At 43.0% G+C, this 15,408-nt stretch overlaps 1 protein-coding gene and 1 pseudogene across 1 annotated transcript in view; both read right to left on the bottom strand.

The window, feature by feature from the left end:
• The window catches only part of GNS (glucosamine (N-acetyl)-6-sulfatase), a 46,311-nt gene extending 32,908 nt beyond the window's left edge, over positions 1–13,403 (bottom strand). The window contains exons 1-3 of the mRNA XM_010386914.2: positions 13,046–13,403; positions 6,394–6,453; positions 1,441–1,647 (exon numbers count right to left, since the gene is read on the bottom strand). Coding sequence (XP_010385216.2) covers positions 1,441–1,647; positions 6,394–6,453; positions 13,046–13,237 — 459 coding nt within the window. The 5' untranslated portion in view covers positions 13,238–13,403. The remainder of the gene's footprint in view (positions 1–1,440; positions 1,648–6,393; positions 6,454–13,045) is intronic.
• Positions 13,404–14,815: 1,412 nt separating this feature from the next.
• Positions 14,816–14,935, bottom strand: LOC115900220 (annotated as a pseudogene).
• Positions 14,936–15,408: the final 473 nt, after the last annotated feature.

The following is a 15,408-nucleotide window of genomic DNA, read 5'->3' as shown; positions in this document are numbered from 1 at the left end:
CCCTAAGTAGTTCAAATAATCAGACTATGAGCTATCGACTTATTATACATTGAACATCCCAAATCTGAAAATCTAAAACTTTTTGAGTGCCAACATGACACTCAAAGGAAATGTTCACTGGAGCACTTCACATTTTCAGATTTGGACTGTTTCAGATTCGGACTGTTCAATATCATGCAAATATTTCAAAATCCAAAAAATCTGAAACGCAAAATACTTCTGATCCCAAGCATTTTGGATAAGGGATAATCTGTATTTCAGTTGCCTGCAGATGAAACCCACTTTTCGAGCTTGATTTATCTGATGAGATGAATAAAATAAAGAAACCACAGAATTATCCCCCTTTACCCTTTCAAGGTTTAATGCCATCCACTTAAGGCAGAATTTAATCCCTGAAAACAAAATCTTTCTACTTTAACGGGCTCTTAATTTTATATACACATCAGATGTCCTTCAACATGCAAAGCAGTGTAAGCTGTCTTTATGACCCATAGCCCCAACCAAATGACCCAGTATCCACAGTTCCTAGTTCTCATGATCCTTTTCAAACTGACTCATCTTCCTGCAGACTCACAAGGTTGCAGATTCCCCCAATTATTGGGGGGAGGGGAGAATTAACAGAAAATCCAGATCAGATATTAAGATCTCTAGCAACTACAGATAAAGAGTATAAGTACATTTTCTCTTTGTCTTGAACCCCCAGTTTAACTGTAAGAGCTAACCCCAAACATTCTCAAACAAACAATTTCCTTTAAGCTTGGATTCTGGGTAACAGCTAAGGCCAATGTGTGAATGTGGGCACATGGAATCTAGCCTTGACAGGTCACCAGGGGGTATCCCTCCATCTAGGTCTACAAGGCTGGTATACCAGCTGCTGGCCATACACTTTAATGACCTGCAGGACCCTGACTCTGGGTACTTCATCACTAATCTCTCCACATTTTATTGCCACTTTTCACATTAGAAAATGAGTTAAACATTAAGTTGTTATAAATCAGAGAAGATTCTAAAAATCTGAGGAAAGATTCTAAGATGAAAAATGTCTTCAGTTAGATACTGTTAACAGGGAATGGAAACAAAGATACCATGACAGCCACATGACAAACAGAATTCCTGAGGAAAAAGGAAAGACGCATCAGACAGCAGGACTCTTAGGACAATTTTTAAATACATGCTCCTGGGACTACTGAAAGGAAGAACAAGTACCCACATCATATAAATACACTGTACTTACCCAAATCATGTAAATATGTACATGTGTACTTATATGAACATATTTACATTATGTGGGTACTTGTTCTTGGTTAACAGGCAGATTCACAGAAAACAACGTACACCAAGAAATCCTTTAACATTTTTGATACTAATAATAAAATTAACATGAATTATATTCACATTTTAAAAGCCATTATAAAAAAAGAAAGAGATCATTCAACATACCTCATTTAAGTATTTCCCTGCAAAAAAGGTCTGATAACCACACATTGATCTGAGAATTGCTGGGAAAGTATTTGGTTCTTGGATCTTCTGCCAGGACCTACTACTGCAGTTCCCTTCTAGAGTGTTGTTCACAACATGATGATTATGTGGGTACTTTCCTGTCAGGATACTGGCTCTGCTGGGGCAGCAGAGAGCACTTGGCACATACTACAAAGGAAAGGAAGCAAAAAGGACAAAGTCACACAAGAAAGATGAACTTCTCATCATTGCTAAAGAGGGTAAAGAAAAGCTCCTTAATACTCTAATTTCAAATATGTAGTTTCTCATGGAATATATGTATTTTTTTCTACACGACACACTTGAGGGCTGCTTTAAGTCACATAGTGGAGACATCAAAGCAGATAAAACAAACTGAGAATACAGATTTCTTTTTCAAGTGGCTTCTTTCTGCAGGATAACAGTAATTCTAGTCTCATCTGCCACAGAGTTTTTTTTTTTTGTTTTGTGGTTTTTTTTTTTTCGAGGCAAGGTCTCACTCTGTTACCCAGGCTGGAGTGCAGTGGCACAAGCACAGCTCACTGCAGCCTCGACTTCCTGGCGCAAGTGATCCTCCCAAACAGCTTGGAGTACAGGCACTTGCCACTACTCCTGGCTTTTTTTTTTTTTTCATTTTTTTATTTGTAGAGATAACGTTCTTCCTATGTTGTCCAGGCTCATCTAAAACTCCCGGATTCAAGTGATCCCTCCACCCTGGCCTCCCAAAGTGCTGGGCTTACAGGTGTGAGCCACTGCACCCAGCCAGAAATAATATTTATACACAAGGAGCACAGCATGGTGAGAGACGGGTCTTAACCAAAGATAGAATACTATTGGGATCTAATTGAGACACAGTGGTTCATTTGCAGGCTGATCTGCAGCTTTACACTTTTCCTGTATCACTTTATACACTGAACACAGACTTTTTTCCCTACTGTAATTATATTTCCATTAGCTACTGTCAGCAACAGACTTTCCCCATTCTACCCAATCATGTTGGTACACATCACCCAGCCACTTCACAGAAAGGTAATACTAGCTTACACTTGGACCAGCAGAGAAGGAATGGGCATTTGAGCACAGACTCATGCCAAAATTGGGTATTATCCTTTTAATACTAGCAAGCCTTTTTGCCTTTCAAATTCGATTTGACATTTTAAAATAACAGTGAGGACGAACATTCTCCACAGGTCCTGACCGACTGTGTTTATGTGTTCATATGCTTTGCTCATTTTTTTCCTCCAGGGCTGTTGGCCTCTTGTTACACATAAGATTTAAGTTAATGGGCCGGGCGCGGTGGCTCAAGCCTGTAATCCCAGCACTTTGGGAGGCCGAGGCGGGCGGATCACGAGGTCAGGAGATCGAGACCATCCTGGCTAACACCGTGAAACCCCGTCTCTACTAAAAATACAAAAACTAGCCGGGCGAGGTGGCGGGCGCCTGTAGTCCCAGCTACTCGGGAGGCTGAGGCAGGAGAATGGCGTAAACCCGGGAGGCGGAGCTTGCAGTGAGCTGAGATCTGGCCACTGCACTCCAGTCCGGGCGACAGAGCGAGACTCCGCCTCAAAAAAAAAAAAAAAAAAAAAAGATTTAAGTTAATGAAGAATTCAGTCATGATACAAATACTTCCCATTTTTACTTTTGCCTTTTAGTTTTATTAGATGTTTGACTTCTTAAGTTTAAATTGGCAACTCTTAACTCTTTCCCTTTTTGCTTTCTGATCAATTTTATAGCCAGTACACAGTTTATCTTAATACACATTTTAGCATCTGGTAGAGCAATTTCTTTTTTTTGAGACAGTCTTTCTCTGTCTCTCAGGATGGAGTACAGTGGTGTGATCTCAGCTCACTGCAACCTCCGCCACCTCAGGGTTAAGCAATCCTCCCACCCCAACTTACCAAAGTAGATGGGACCACAGACGGACACCACTGTATTTTGTTGTTGTTGTTTTGAGACGGAGTTTCACTCGTCGCCCAGGCTGGAGTGCAGTGGCACAATCTCAGCTCACTGCAACCTCCACCTCCTGGGTTCAAGCAATTCTCCTGCCTCACCCTCCTGAGTAGCTGGGCTTATAGGTGCCCGCCACCACACGTCTGGCTAATTTTTTATATTTTTAGTAGAGATGGGGTTTCACCATGTTGGGCAGGCTGGTCTTGAACTCCTGACCTCAGGTGATCCGCCCGCCTAGGCCTCCCAAAGTGCTGAGGTTACAGGTTTGAGCCACCATGCCCGGCCCAATGCCCAGATATTTTTAAGTATTTTTAGTAGATATAGGATCTTGCCATGTTGCCCAGGCTGGTCTCAAACTCCTGGGTTCAAACAATCCACCTGCCTCAGCCTCCTAACGTGCTGGGATTATAAGTGTGAGCCACTGTAATTTTTTTTTTAAATTACTTTGATTATTCTCATCTGTTTATTATTCCAGATGACTTTTGGAATCATTTGAGTCTAAAACAATCTTGTTAGGATTACAACTAGAATAAACATTTTATTATATAATATTGTGTCTTAGTTGAGCACAGTGGCTCACACCTGTAATCCCAGCTATTTGGGAAGCTGAAGCAGAGAATCACTTGAGGCCAGGAGTTTGAGACCAGCCTGAGCAATACAGTGAGACCCTATTTCTAAAAAAAAGTGGAAAAAAATTAGGCGAGTGCGGTGATGCATGCCTGTAGTCCCAGTTACTTGGGAAGCTGAGGCGGGAGGATTGTCTGAACCCAGCAGTTTGAGTTCAGGTCTTCAGTGAGCTATGCCACTGCACTCCAACATGGGCGATAGAGTGAGACCCTGTCTCAAAAAAAAAAAAAAAAAAAAGAAAAAAGAAAAGAAATGTATATAAAATGATGTGCATATCTATGTATCAAATATTTTTTATCTTACCACTCGCATCTTTTGTAACTTACATAGGTCATAGCCATTTCTGGCCCCAACCAGTTACTCTTAGAGAGTTTATAAATTATAAATGAGGTCGGGCATGGTGGTTCACACCTGTAATCCCAGCACTTTGGGAGGCCGAGATGGGAGGATCACTTGAGCTCAGGAGTTCCAGACCAGCCTGGGCTACAGACTGAGTGAGACCTTTTCTCTACCTTTATATAAAATAAAAATAAATAATTATGAATATTTTGTCTCCCACCTTCTATTTTTCTAACTGATTACATGGAAGAAAAAAAAATTTATTTTTTCATTTTTATCTTGAATTCTAGTGATTTTAAAGGGTTTTCAATAATTCTCCTGTGTTTCTAGATAGAAAATCCAAACAATCAGAAATAATTTTTCCAATATTTTTACCTCTTATTTCCATAAGACTTATGACAATGACTAGTCGGAACAACATTAAATGGAGCACTTGTTTCATCCCTAACAGCAATGCCCTGAGTCTTTTACCTTATGTATTTGAAATAGTCATCATAGTCAGGATGTATTCTTACAATAGCTTAATACATTACCAGGAAAGAATGCTAAAATTTCAGAGTATTTTCTAGTATCTATTGGGAAGAACATTAAATTTTTCTTCTTTCAATTACTTGTATCATGTTGGTAGACATATAATAAGCAACACCATGTAGTATATACCATAAGAAGTCAGGCATTGGCCGGGCGCAATGGCTCATGCCTGTAATCCCAGCACTCTGGGAGGCCACGAGGTCAGGAGATCGAGACCATCCTGGCTAACACAGTGAAACCCCATCTCTACTAAAAAAAATATAAAAAGTTGGCCGGGTGTGGTGGCAGGCGCCTGTAGTCCCAGCTACTCGGGAGGCTGAGGCAGGAGAGTGGCATGAACCCGGGAAGCGGAGCTTGCAGTGAGCTGAGATCGTGCCACTGCACTCTAGCCTGGGCGACAGGGTGAGACTCTGTCTCAAAAAAAAAAAAAAAAAAAAAAAAAAAGAACTCAGGCAGTGGCTGGGGCATGGTAGCTCATGCCTGTAATCTCAGCACTTTGGGAGGCCGAGGAGGGCAGATCACTTGAGGTCAGGAGTTCAAGACCAGCCTGGCTAACATGGTGAAACCCCGTCTCTACTAAAAATACAAAAAATTAGCAGGGCATGGTGGTGGGTGCCTGTAATCTCAGCTACCCAGAGGGCTGAGGCAGGAGAATTGCCTGACCCCAGGAGGCGGAGGTTGCAGTGAGTCAAGATCGCGCCACTGCACTCCAGCCTGGGCAACAAAGCGAGACTCCATCTCAAAAAAGAAAAAAAAGAAAAAGAAAAAGAAAAGAACTCGGGCACTGACAGAAGTGCTCTATACCTATTAACTCAACCTCACAACAACTCTGAAAAAGATTTTGGTACTCCCTTTTATAAATGGGGAGGAAAAGGGCCAGAGAGGTTAGTTTGTCCAAGGTCACACTGCTAGAAAAGAGGCAGAGAGGGTATTCCAGACTAGGCGGTCTGGCTCCAGAGTCTGAGCACTTAAACTTAACACTATGCTACTATTCAAGGGATTTCCTGATAGTAAGCTGCCCTTACATTCCTAGACTACCATGCACTTGGTTATGTACACGGTTCTTGAAAATGAATTGATATTTTATTTTGAATTTCTGCATCTATATGGGTGTGTGTTGCTATTTGTCAGTTTTGGCTATCAGGGTTAATTGGGTTTTTACCATGGAAAAGTTTACACAGCATACATATATCTTGATTTTTTTATAATCCATTTTCAAACCTCAAATGGTGAGGTTTAAAATAAAATTCTCTAGTTCTGAGACTGGCTTAGAAATATCTGCAATTCATCTTCAATTGATAAGAGGTAATATTTCAATGAAAAGAGTTTATATAACATTAAATAAATCCTTCATATCAGGCATTTAACAAGGAAAAAACCATATAGATCATACCAGATTCCGGAGAAGAGCATTTCTTCTTAGAATACAAACAGTTAAATTAACAAAATTGAATTAGCTTTCAAACTTACAGCGCTGGAAAAAGTCATCCCCATCTCTCCGATGAGAGCTTTGGTTTTCTTCAGTGGTGTCTGTAAAAGTAAGTAATTATCCATTAAACAATTTCTTCCAATAAATTGAGACACACAGGCCAGAATTCCTGTTTGGTTACATCTTACTCCATCTTTTATTCCCAAATGGTCAGCTCTAAGCAACAGCCAAAGACAGTCCTGTATGATTCTAGAGACAGGTTTGGTTCCAGCCAGCTCCATCCTGTGTAAAAGTGCAGGAGGTCAAAATGCTTGCAGGAAGGGAAAGTTCAGTCAATGGCAATAACATCTTTGTGCCCTTATTAGTCATCTGCCCCCAGATGAGGCAGATAGGGCAGACCTACTTCCATGAATTAATCTTTAGAAGTAGGATGTGGGAAATGATATACAAAGGGAAACTTCCGGCCTATAGAACAGAAGTAAGACAACAGTTGGACTCTGAAAGCCAGACAAGGCCCCAGGGCTCAGAGACTGATTCAAACCTCACACACTCAGTGGTGGAGGTCAGATGCACACTGTTCAACTACCAGCTACTGTTGTCTGCATAGACCCACCAGCACCTCAGGATAAGGACTTGAACCAGGTGGTAAGCAGGTGTACACAGAACACTGTCAGGCAAAAGGCTACTCAGAAACTACTTTATGTCCTGCTTTTCATCTTTTGTTCAAAATCTAAGATCCTTACAAGTACAGAGACAATTAACTTCCCCCTAGAGTGAGGACAAACGTATGAAGACAGTCATTTAAATACGAATAAAAGGAACAGTAATATTCTTCAGATTCCAGACAACAAAAAGTACCATTGAAGAGGTCATTTTAGTTGTAATGGGAGTCAGTTCATGATGATTCTGAGATACCTTTGAAACCTAAGACCATACTGAATGCAGTTTTAAGTATATTCTGTTGTGAAATAATTCCTTAAAGATCGCTCATCTAAATATATAAGTAGGTTAACACGAGCCTCATTTTTAATAATGTATAAATTACTTTTCACCATTGTTTTATATAAATACAAAACCTATGGAATCCATAAACTCAAAAGGATGAGGATTCTAACTTATCCAAAAAAAGCTCTGATAATTTCACGAGTAGATTCAGAAGAGGCTGCCAAGAGACGCTAGAGATGCAGAAGATCTTCGCCAACCTTCCGAAGCAAAGTCATCAACCATACTCTCCTCAAAGCCATCACTGGGTACCATCCTCAGGAAAAGAATACTGGGCTTAATGAGACACTGGCTTGATAAAAAAAATCCTGAGTTACTATGAGGACATTCGAAGATGAAATGAAGATTCAAAGAGTAAGTGGAGAAAAGGACCAGAGTTGACTGTATAGGATTTAATTGTCAAACAGATAAATATGTAAAACTATGAAAGAATATCTGATTTACAGTAATATTGTGTAATAACATTTATTAAACACAACGTGTGCCAGGTATTAATCTAGGCAGTGGTGGACAGAGGATAGTCCTTGCCCTCATGATCCCTGCACTCTCGGGGACTTAAAACAACTAACAGGTAAACAATCAGTCATTTCAGGTGGTGATAAGTGCTGTGAAGAGAATAAACCAGGATGATGTGATTGCACCTGGTGGGAGGAAAGGGGAACTACTTTAGATGGGTGGTCAGGAAAGGCCTCTCTTTCAGGAGGTAACTCGTCCGCAGAGCCAAGCGATGAGGAGTCAGTAACGCAAAGATTCAGAAGAGGTTTCAGGCTGGGTATATAGCAAGTACAAGGGCTGCCAGAGGAAGGAGAGAGGCACCTGGGAAGAAACAGAGAAGCCAGTGTGGTGATGGAAGCAGCTTAGGGAGGAGAAGGGAGAGTGAGGTAAGATGAGGTCAGAGAGGTAGGCAGGAGTCAGTGATGCAGGGCCGCATAGGAATTTAGACTTCAGGCCCGGTGCAGTGGCTCACGCCTGTTATCCCAGCACTTTAGAAGGCAGAGGCAGGAGGACTGTTTGAGGCCAGGAGTTTGAGACCAGCCTGGACAACATAGCAAGACCCTGGCTCTACAAAAAATACAAAAATTAGCTGGGCATAGTAGTGCGTGCCTGTAGTCCCAGTTACTTGGGAGGCTGAGGTGGGAGGATTGCTTGTGCCCGGAAGTTCGAGGCTATAGTGAGCTATGACTGCACCACTGCAATCTAGCCTAGGCAAGAAGAGTGAGACCTTGTCTCAAAAAAAAGTTATTAACTGTCATCTTTATACTGCTAACAATAGTACAAGAGATAATAATCTGTGCTTAATTGAAAAAGTCCCACACAAGAAACCATACTGTACCCAAAATATGTATGTGTCTCTATGCAAACTAAAATGAAAAATGAATCCTTAAGAGCTAGGCAAAGACAGCGGCTGATCAAGTTAAGGTCACGCAAGAGTCTTTAAACAGTAGCCAACTTCATGTCCTCATGTGGGCAAACATGTTTCTCTGCTCACCCCAAGCAGAATCCTTTTCATTAAAACCCTAAAGAATCACTTACTTTCCTGGTTCCATGTATAGTTGTTCTGAAACGACAATTCTGATAATTTTGTGGCTAAAAATGGAAATTGTTTTGCTTTCAATGAAGTAATGACATATTTATTCTTCCCCGGCCCAGCACAGTGGCTCACACCTGTAATCCCACCACTTTGGGAGGCTGAAGTGGGCAGATCACTTGAGGTCAGGAGTTCGAGACCAGCCTGGCCAATGGTGAAACCCCATCTCTACCAGAAATACAAAAATTAGCCGGGCACGGTGGTGGGTGCCTGTAAACCCAGCTACTTCGGAGGCTGAGACAGGGGAATCGCTTGAACCCAGGAGACAGAGGTTGCAGTGGGCTGAGATGGCGCCACTGCACGCCAACCTGGGTGACAGAGCAAGACTCCATCTCAAAAAAAAAAAAAAAATTCTTCCCCTACCCTTTATCAGTTTCTTCCATCACTTGCCTGAGGTTTTGGCCAAATGTCACTTTTTTCTTTTTTTTTTTTTTTTGAGACAGAGTCTCACTCTGTCGCCCAGGCGGGAGTGCAGTGGCACGATCTCGGCTCACTGCAAGCTCCACCTCCCGGGTTCACGCCATTCTCCTGCCTCAGCCTCCTGAGTAGCTAGGACTACAGGCACCTGCCACTACGCCTGGCTAATTTTTTTGTATTTTTAGTAGAGACAGGGTTTTACTGTGTTCGCCAGGATGGTGTCGATCTCCCGACCTCGTGATCTGCCACGGCCTCCCAAAGTGCTGGGATTACAGGCGTGAGCCACCGCGCCTGGCCAATGTCACTTTTCTTAAATGATTTTTTTTTTTTCCCCGAGACGGAGTCTTGCTCTGTCACCCAGGCTGGAGTGCAGTGGCACAATCTTGGCCCACTGCAACTTCCACCTCCTGGGTTCAAGTGATTCTCCCGCCTCAGCCTCCCGAGTACCTGGGACTACAGGCATGTGCCACCATGCCTGGCTAATTTTTCTATTTTTAGTAGAGATGGGGTTTCACCATGCTGGCCAGGCTGGTCTTGAACTCCTGACCTCATGATCTGCCCACCTTGGCCTCCCAAAGTGCTAGGATTATAGGGGTGAGCCACCGCGCCCAGCCGTGAATGATTTTTAAAAGAGCAACTTATGCTTCTGTGAAGAACAGTGTGTCCACCACACTATAATGATGTTTAAGTAAAATCAAGAAAGTGGTAAGAACAGTGTCCTGGCAAAATAAAAAATAAAAACAGAGTCCCATAGATACCTGGAACAAATACAATGAAATGTTAAAGATGATGCTACTATATAAAAGAACATTTCAAAGATGCCTGAAAAATTCCACTATAAATCTAAATCATGTTGTAAGCGCTATCTACAATCCTTTGACCTGAGTTAGTCTGGTAGGGGTTGACCACTGTTTATTTTGCCAACTATGGCAGCAATCTGCAATCTTTTTTAGGTTAGAGCTCTCTTTCCCCAAAAATGAAGATATTATATACAAAGTTTTACATGTAAATTAAGGAGTTCCATGATGTCACTGGCATCCCCGAATGTCACCTGCAGACTCTCTGACCTATGGTGTGATTATGCTGGTGTGGGTATGTGGAATGAAATCTGATTATTATCACAGTATTCTAGAATAGGAGAAAAAGCATGGTGCTCTGAGATCATAAGTACCCAGGCTTTGTCCAGTATTAGCTATGTGAACCTTAGTCATGTCACTTAACCACCTTCCAGTTTTAGTTTCAAGATAAGGATACTACGTACAGTAGAGGACTCCCGTGATGACTGAAGCACAAGTATAAAAATCCTCATACTCTGCTCGGCTCCAAGTAAGTTCTCAAATGCTCTTGTCTTAGCTTTTTCCCTTGGAGTCCTGTTTGACAATTAGTGGTAGAATATTCTGAAAAAGGCTAGAAGAGAATCCAGAATTCTTGAGTTGGGAACATTAAGTTTGACTTATCTCCTCCACTCAATTTTGGTACCTCTCTCCAGTAGAAACACTTATTAAAAAAAAAAGAATCTGGGCCGAGACAGTGGCTCATGCCTGTAATCCCAGCACTTTGGGAGGTTGAGGTGGGGGGATTACTTGAGTCCAGGAGTTCAAGACCGGCTTGGGCAACATGGAGAAACCCTGTCTCTACAAAATATTTAAAAATTAGCTGGACGTGGTGACTTGTGCCTGTAGTTCCAGCTACTAGGGAGACTGAGGCAGGAAGACTGCTTGAGAATAGGAGTTCAAGGCTGCAATGAGCCTTGATTGTACCACTGCACTCCAGCCTGGATAACAGAGCAAGACCCCGACTTAAAAAATCTGCTGCTGGCTTAATGAAGCAAATTGGATTAACATACTAAAAGGAAGAGACCTCAAATACAGACTACAGCCGTGGTTTACAAGAATTGAAGAAACTGAACTCTGAACACCTCATATTTAAGTAATGAATTTTGTTTTCAACACCTAAAAAAGCCTGACCTTTTAACTGAGTACTTTAGTCACTGCTAGAGAAGGCTTGCTTTTTCTGGACAAAACACTCTTCAAGGACACAATTTTTTTTTGTTGTTTAAATAAAAAAGAATGTTGTGAACAGAGAAGTAAGTGCAGTAGTTGGAAGAGTAGTGAAACTGAAGTGTAGGAGGAAAATTAAATCAAGACTGATGTCAACATCGCTTGGTAGAAACTAACAGACAATGAAGCATATATGGCAGGAAGAAGTGTGTAATCAAAATGCAAGCATCTTAAACATCAACTATAAAAGACTCAAGCTCTTGAGCACAACCTAAGAAATATATTTTACAACTCGGGAAGAAAGATAGATAATGATTACCTTTATCAAGTGTTAACACACACACTCACACACACGGACATTTTCTATTCTACTCTATTCCAGAGGAAATAAAAAATGTTGGTAGTTACTAAACTGATTTCACAACTCACTCACGGGTTGGGACCAGGGGTTTGAAGGACACTGAGCGAGGGTGTGTAATTACACAAGAAAAGTTAGGAACGTCTTGCCTGGAGTATTTCATAGTCTCAGCATTCAGCTGAAAGCAAAAAAGAGAACTGAAACGAATAAAGCAATAAAACATTTGGTTTTAAAGCGAAGAGAGGAACACTGAATCCAGGGTTAGAGGACTCTGCCTCAACTACTCATGTCTTGGGCAAGTTGCTTTCTGGACCTCCACGGGGCAGGGGTTGGAGTGGATGTTTCCAAAGGTCACAGATTCCAGAATTCTGCAATACACAAGCAAAATTAACTCTGGGGAAAAAAAAAGAAGTCTTGTGACAACACCCATTAGATAGAAAATGAAACACTGACAGTCTCTAATGCAACAGTCAGGTGTTCAATCAGACTAATTGAATTTTCTTGATTCTTGTGAGGCAAAACACACCCTCAATAGTTCGACGGTCGGCCTACCAGATTAGTTCACTTCAGGCCCCTTTTTTTTTTTTTTTTAGACGGAGTCTCGCTCTGTCCCCAGGCTGGAGTGCAGTGGCCCAATCTCGGCTCACTGCAACTTCCGCCTCCCGGGTTCAAGCGATTCTCCTTCCTCAGCCACCCAAGTAGCTGGGACTACAGGTGCGTGCCACCACGCCCAGCTAATTTTTGTATTTCTAGTAGGGACGGGGTTTCACCATGTTGGCCAGGATGGTCTAGATCTCTTGACCTTGTGATCCGCCCGCCTCGGCCTCCCAAAGAGCTGGGATTACATGAGTGAGCCACCGCGCCCGGCCCAGTCTTATTTTTATAGACATCAGATACAGACATTGTACGCAAGCACAAATGTGGAGGTGGTCTAGGTCCCTCATAAAGGGGACTGGACTTGTCTTTGATCCTCTAATCCAAAAGAAAAACAATCAGGGCTTGAGTGCTTTTAGCCAGCACCTGATCCTCATTGGTTCAACCCATCCTCCACTGGTCTCCACATGTTTATCTTGAGATATGAACGTAAACTCCACAGCAGTACGGTCCAGACTAGAAGCTGTGTGTGCTGTACGCAAGTGCCTCAATCCAGAAGGGAAAAGAGTGTTGCAGTCCCTAACACCGGCATAAAGGGCCTCAGGTGGGAAAACCAAACCTACCCAGGGATAAGACAGCCAGTTCGGGGAGGGGGATGGGGACCGGGAAAGAGAGCAAGAAACCGGGGAGTCAGCCCCAGAGATAGAGGGGCGGGGCAGAAACAGAAGAGTTACCATGCCGCCGAGCACTTCGTCCTGGTCGTCTGTGAGGAGCAGCACCACGTTGGGCCTCCGGGTTCCCGCCGCCACCCCGAAGACCCCCAGGCAGCCGCCCAGCACCAGTAGCAGCAGGGCTGGGCTGCAGGAGGGCAGGTGGCGGGGGCTGCCCTGCCGGAGCCGACCTGGGGCTAGAGGCAGGAGCTGCATGGCGGACAGGCTCCGGGGTGACCCCGGGACGGGACAGAGGGACGCACAGGTAGCTGAAGGGCGAGAGGCCAACCAGCCGAAGGAAGAAAAACCCGTGCCTTGAAGGCCGGTGGCTGGGGTCAGGCGTTTTCTCCCTAGGCACGATCACGTGAGCCGGGGACAGGGGGCGGAGCACGCAGAGCGGTCACGTGACGGTCGGCGTGGGCGGGGCCGCGGACAGGCGCAGCCGGGAGAGAGGCACCAGGCAGTGGCGGAAAAGGGGCGGAGAACCGGAAGAAAGGGCGGAGAACGGGGAAAAGGTGGAGACCCGTGCGTACCTCACGCGCAGGCTCGGGTTGCGTTCTGGTAGGACCTGTTTCTGAGCGCTTGGTGGAAAGATTTAAATTGGGGGAAGAGAAGATGAAAAGCAGGAAAGAGTTGGCAAATACTAAGCAACCGATTAAGGAAGAGAAAGGAGGACTACTTAACAGATACTATTATCAGCTGGTGAGGAAGGTGGACTCTACCATATTTAATCCCCAAGTCGACGGCCACTTCCTCAAGGCCCGGATGTTTAATCGTTTTTTATTTTCTCTACAACTTGTGAAATAAGTCTTAACATTCTCATTTGGCTCAGCCATTAAATTTGGAACTGGATTCCAGTTCAGCTCTCTTAACTCGAAAGCCTGCTCTCTTAACTCCAAAGCCTGATTATGTTCTGCTTTCCTCAGCTAAGATCGTAGTGTCAAACAATTTAGGGATGTCTTGATCCTGATGGTCCTTGCTGACTTTTTAAACACCCTCTTGGAAGATTTTGGAGGTTGTGCAGATCGAACAAATATCTTGAAACATGGTCATCCAACTGCATTATTAAGTAATCTTTAGCGGGGAATAGCCCTTGAAACTAGCTCCAGGTATTTCTGTGGTCGCTCTGGAACAATTCGACTTTGCCCCTCTCCTGACGTTTATAAAAACAGATCTGATGGGGTGCGGTGACTCACGCCTGTAATCCCAGCACTTTGGGAGGCTGAGGCGGGTGTATCACCTGAGGTCAGGAGTTTGAGACCAGCCTGGCCAACATGGTGAAACCCCGGCTCTACTAAAATACAAATGTAGCCGGTCATGGTGGCACACACCTGTAATCCCAGCTACTCGGGAGGCTGAGGCACGAGAATGGCTTGAATCCGGGAGGCGGAACTTACAGTGCGCCACTGCACTCAGGCTTCAGGAACAGAGCGAGACTCTGTCTCAAACCAAACTAACAAACAAAAAAAATCACAGAGATCTTCCTGGCAAGGTGAACTGTCAAGTCATGTCCCCAGACCGATATAACAGGGTAGAACCTCCTTGCTGGTAAAAGTATTTTCTCTGAGTTGATCTGTTTGCCAAGAAGAGTCTCTTAAGACTCGTGAAAACTATCCCAGAACTTAAAATATAATAAAAAATAAATAAAAATACAGAAACTCGTGAAAACACTATACTATAAGGTAAAAATAATGATGGAAACACTTTGAAACCTCATGTGTACAAGGATAGGGCTTATGCAAAAAAAAAAAAAAAAAAAAAAGAAGAATTACCTTTATCACTTTGTTTTTTTCACCACAGAGGGGTAATGTGCCGAGTCCTAACAAGGTTTGAGGTACGGGTTTGAGGTAGGGGTCCTTAACTCACACAATAGCGTGAAAACCCAATCATCAGGCTTATGAACCACAAAAGGATCTTAATACTATTTTCGTTTGTTTGTTTGTTTGTTTTTAAGAAAGCCTACAGAAGGCAAAAGAAGCTTTAAAAAAATTAAGTAGTTTTTCTGCAAGAAACAATTATGCCGGAAATATGGCCAGAGCAGTTCCTAGACAACCAGAATACTTGGTTACAACCTTGGCCTAGGCCAATTTTTCAAGCTAGTTAGAATAACTAATCCTTACGTAGTCAGGTTTCAAGACTTCCAGGAAGACTTTCTTACACAAAAAAAGAACCTATTTCATCTGTATTGATGTCCCAAATTGTAAAATTGTTTCTTTTCTTTTCTTTTTTTTTTTTTTTCAAGGTTAGATTATAAACTGTTTGAGGCCAGAAATTGTGTAATTAGTTGACCGCTTTGTTCAGGATGCTGCTGTCAGAGGCTATTGAACCAGAGCAATTCCATCTTGAATAGGGGCTGGGTAAAATAAAGTTGAGGCCTGCTGTGCTGC

The sequence above is a fragment of the Rhinopithecus roxellana genome, chromosome 10 (genome assembly GCF_007565055.1).
Source record: "Rhinopithecus roxellana isolate Shanxi Qingling chromosome 10, ASM756505v1, whole genome shotgun sequence".
In the NCBI taxonomy this organism is placed as follows: Eukaryota; Metazoa; Chordata; class Mammalia; order Primates; family Cercopithecidae; genus Rhinopithecus; species Rhinopithecus roxellana.
The sequence above is the reverse complement of the archived record's forward strand: the minus strand, read 5'-3'. Positions and strand labels throughout refer to the sequence as shown.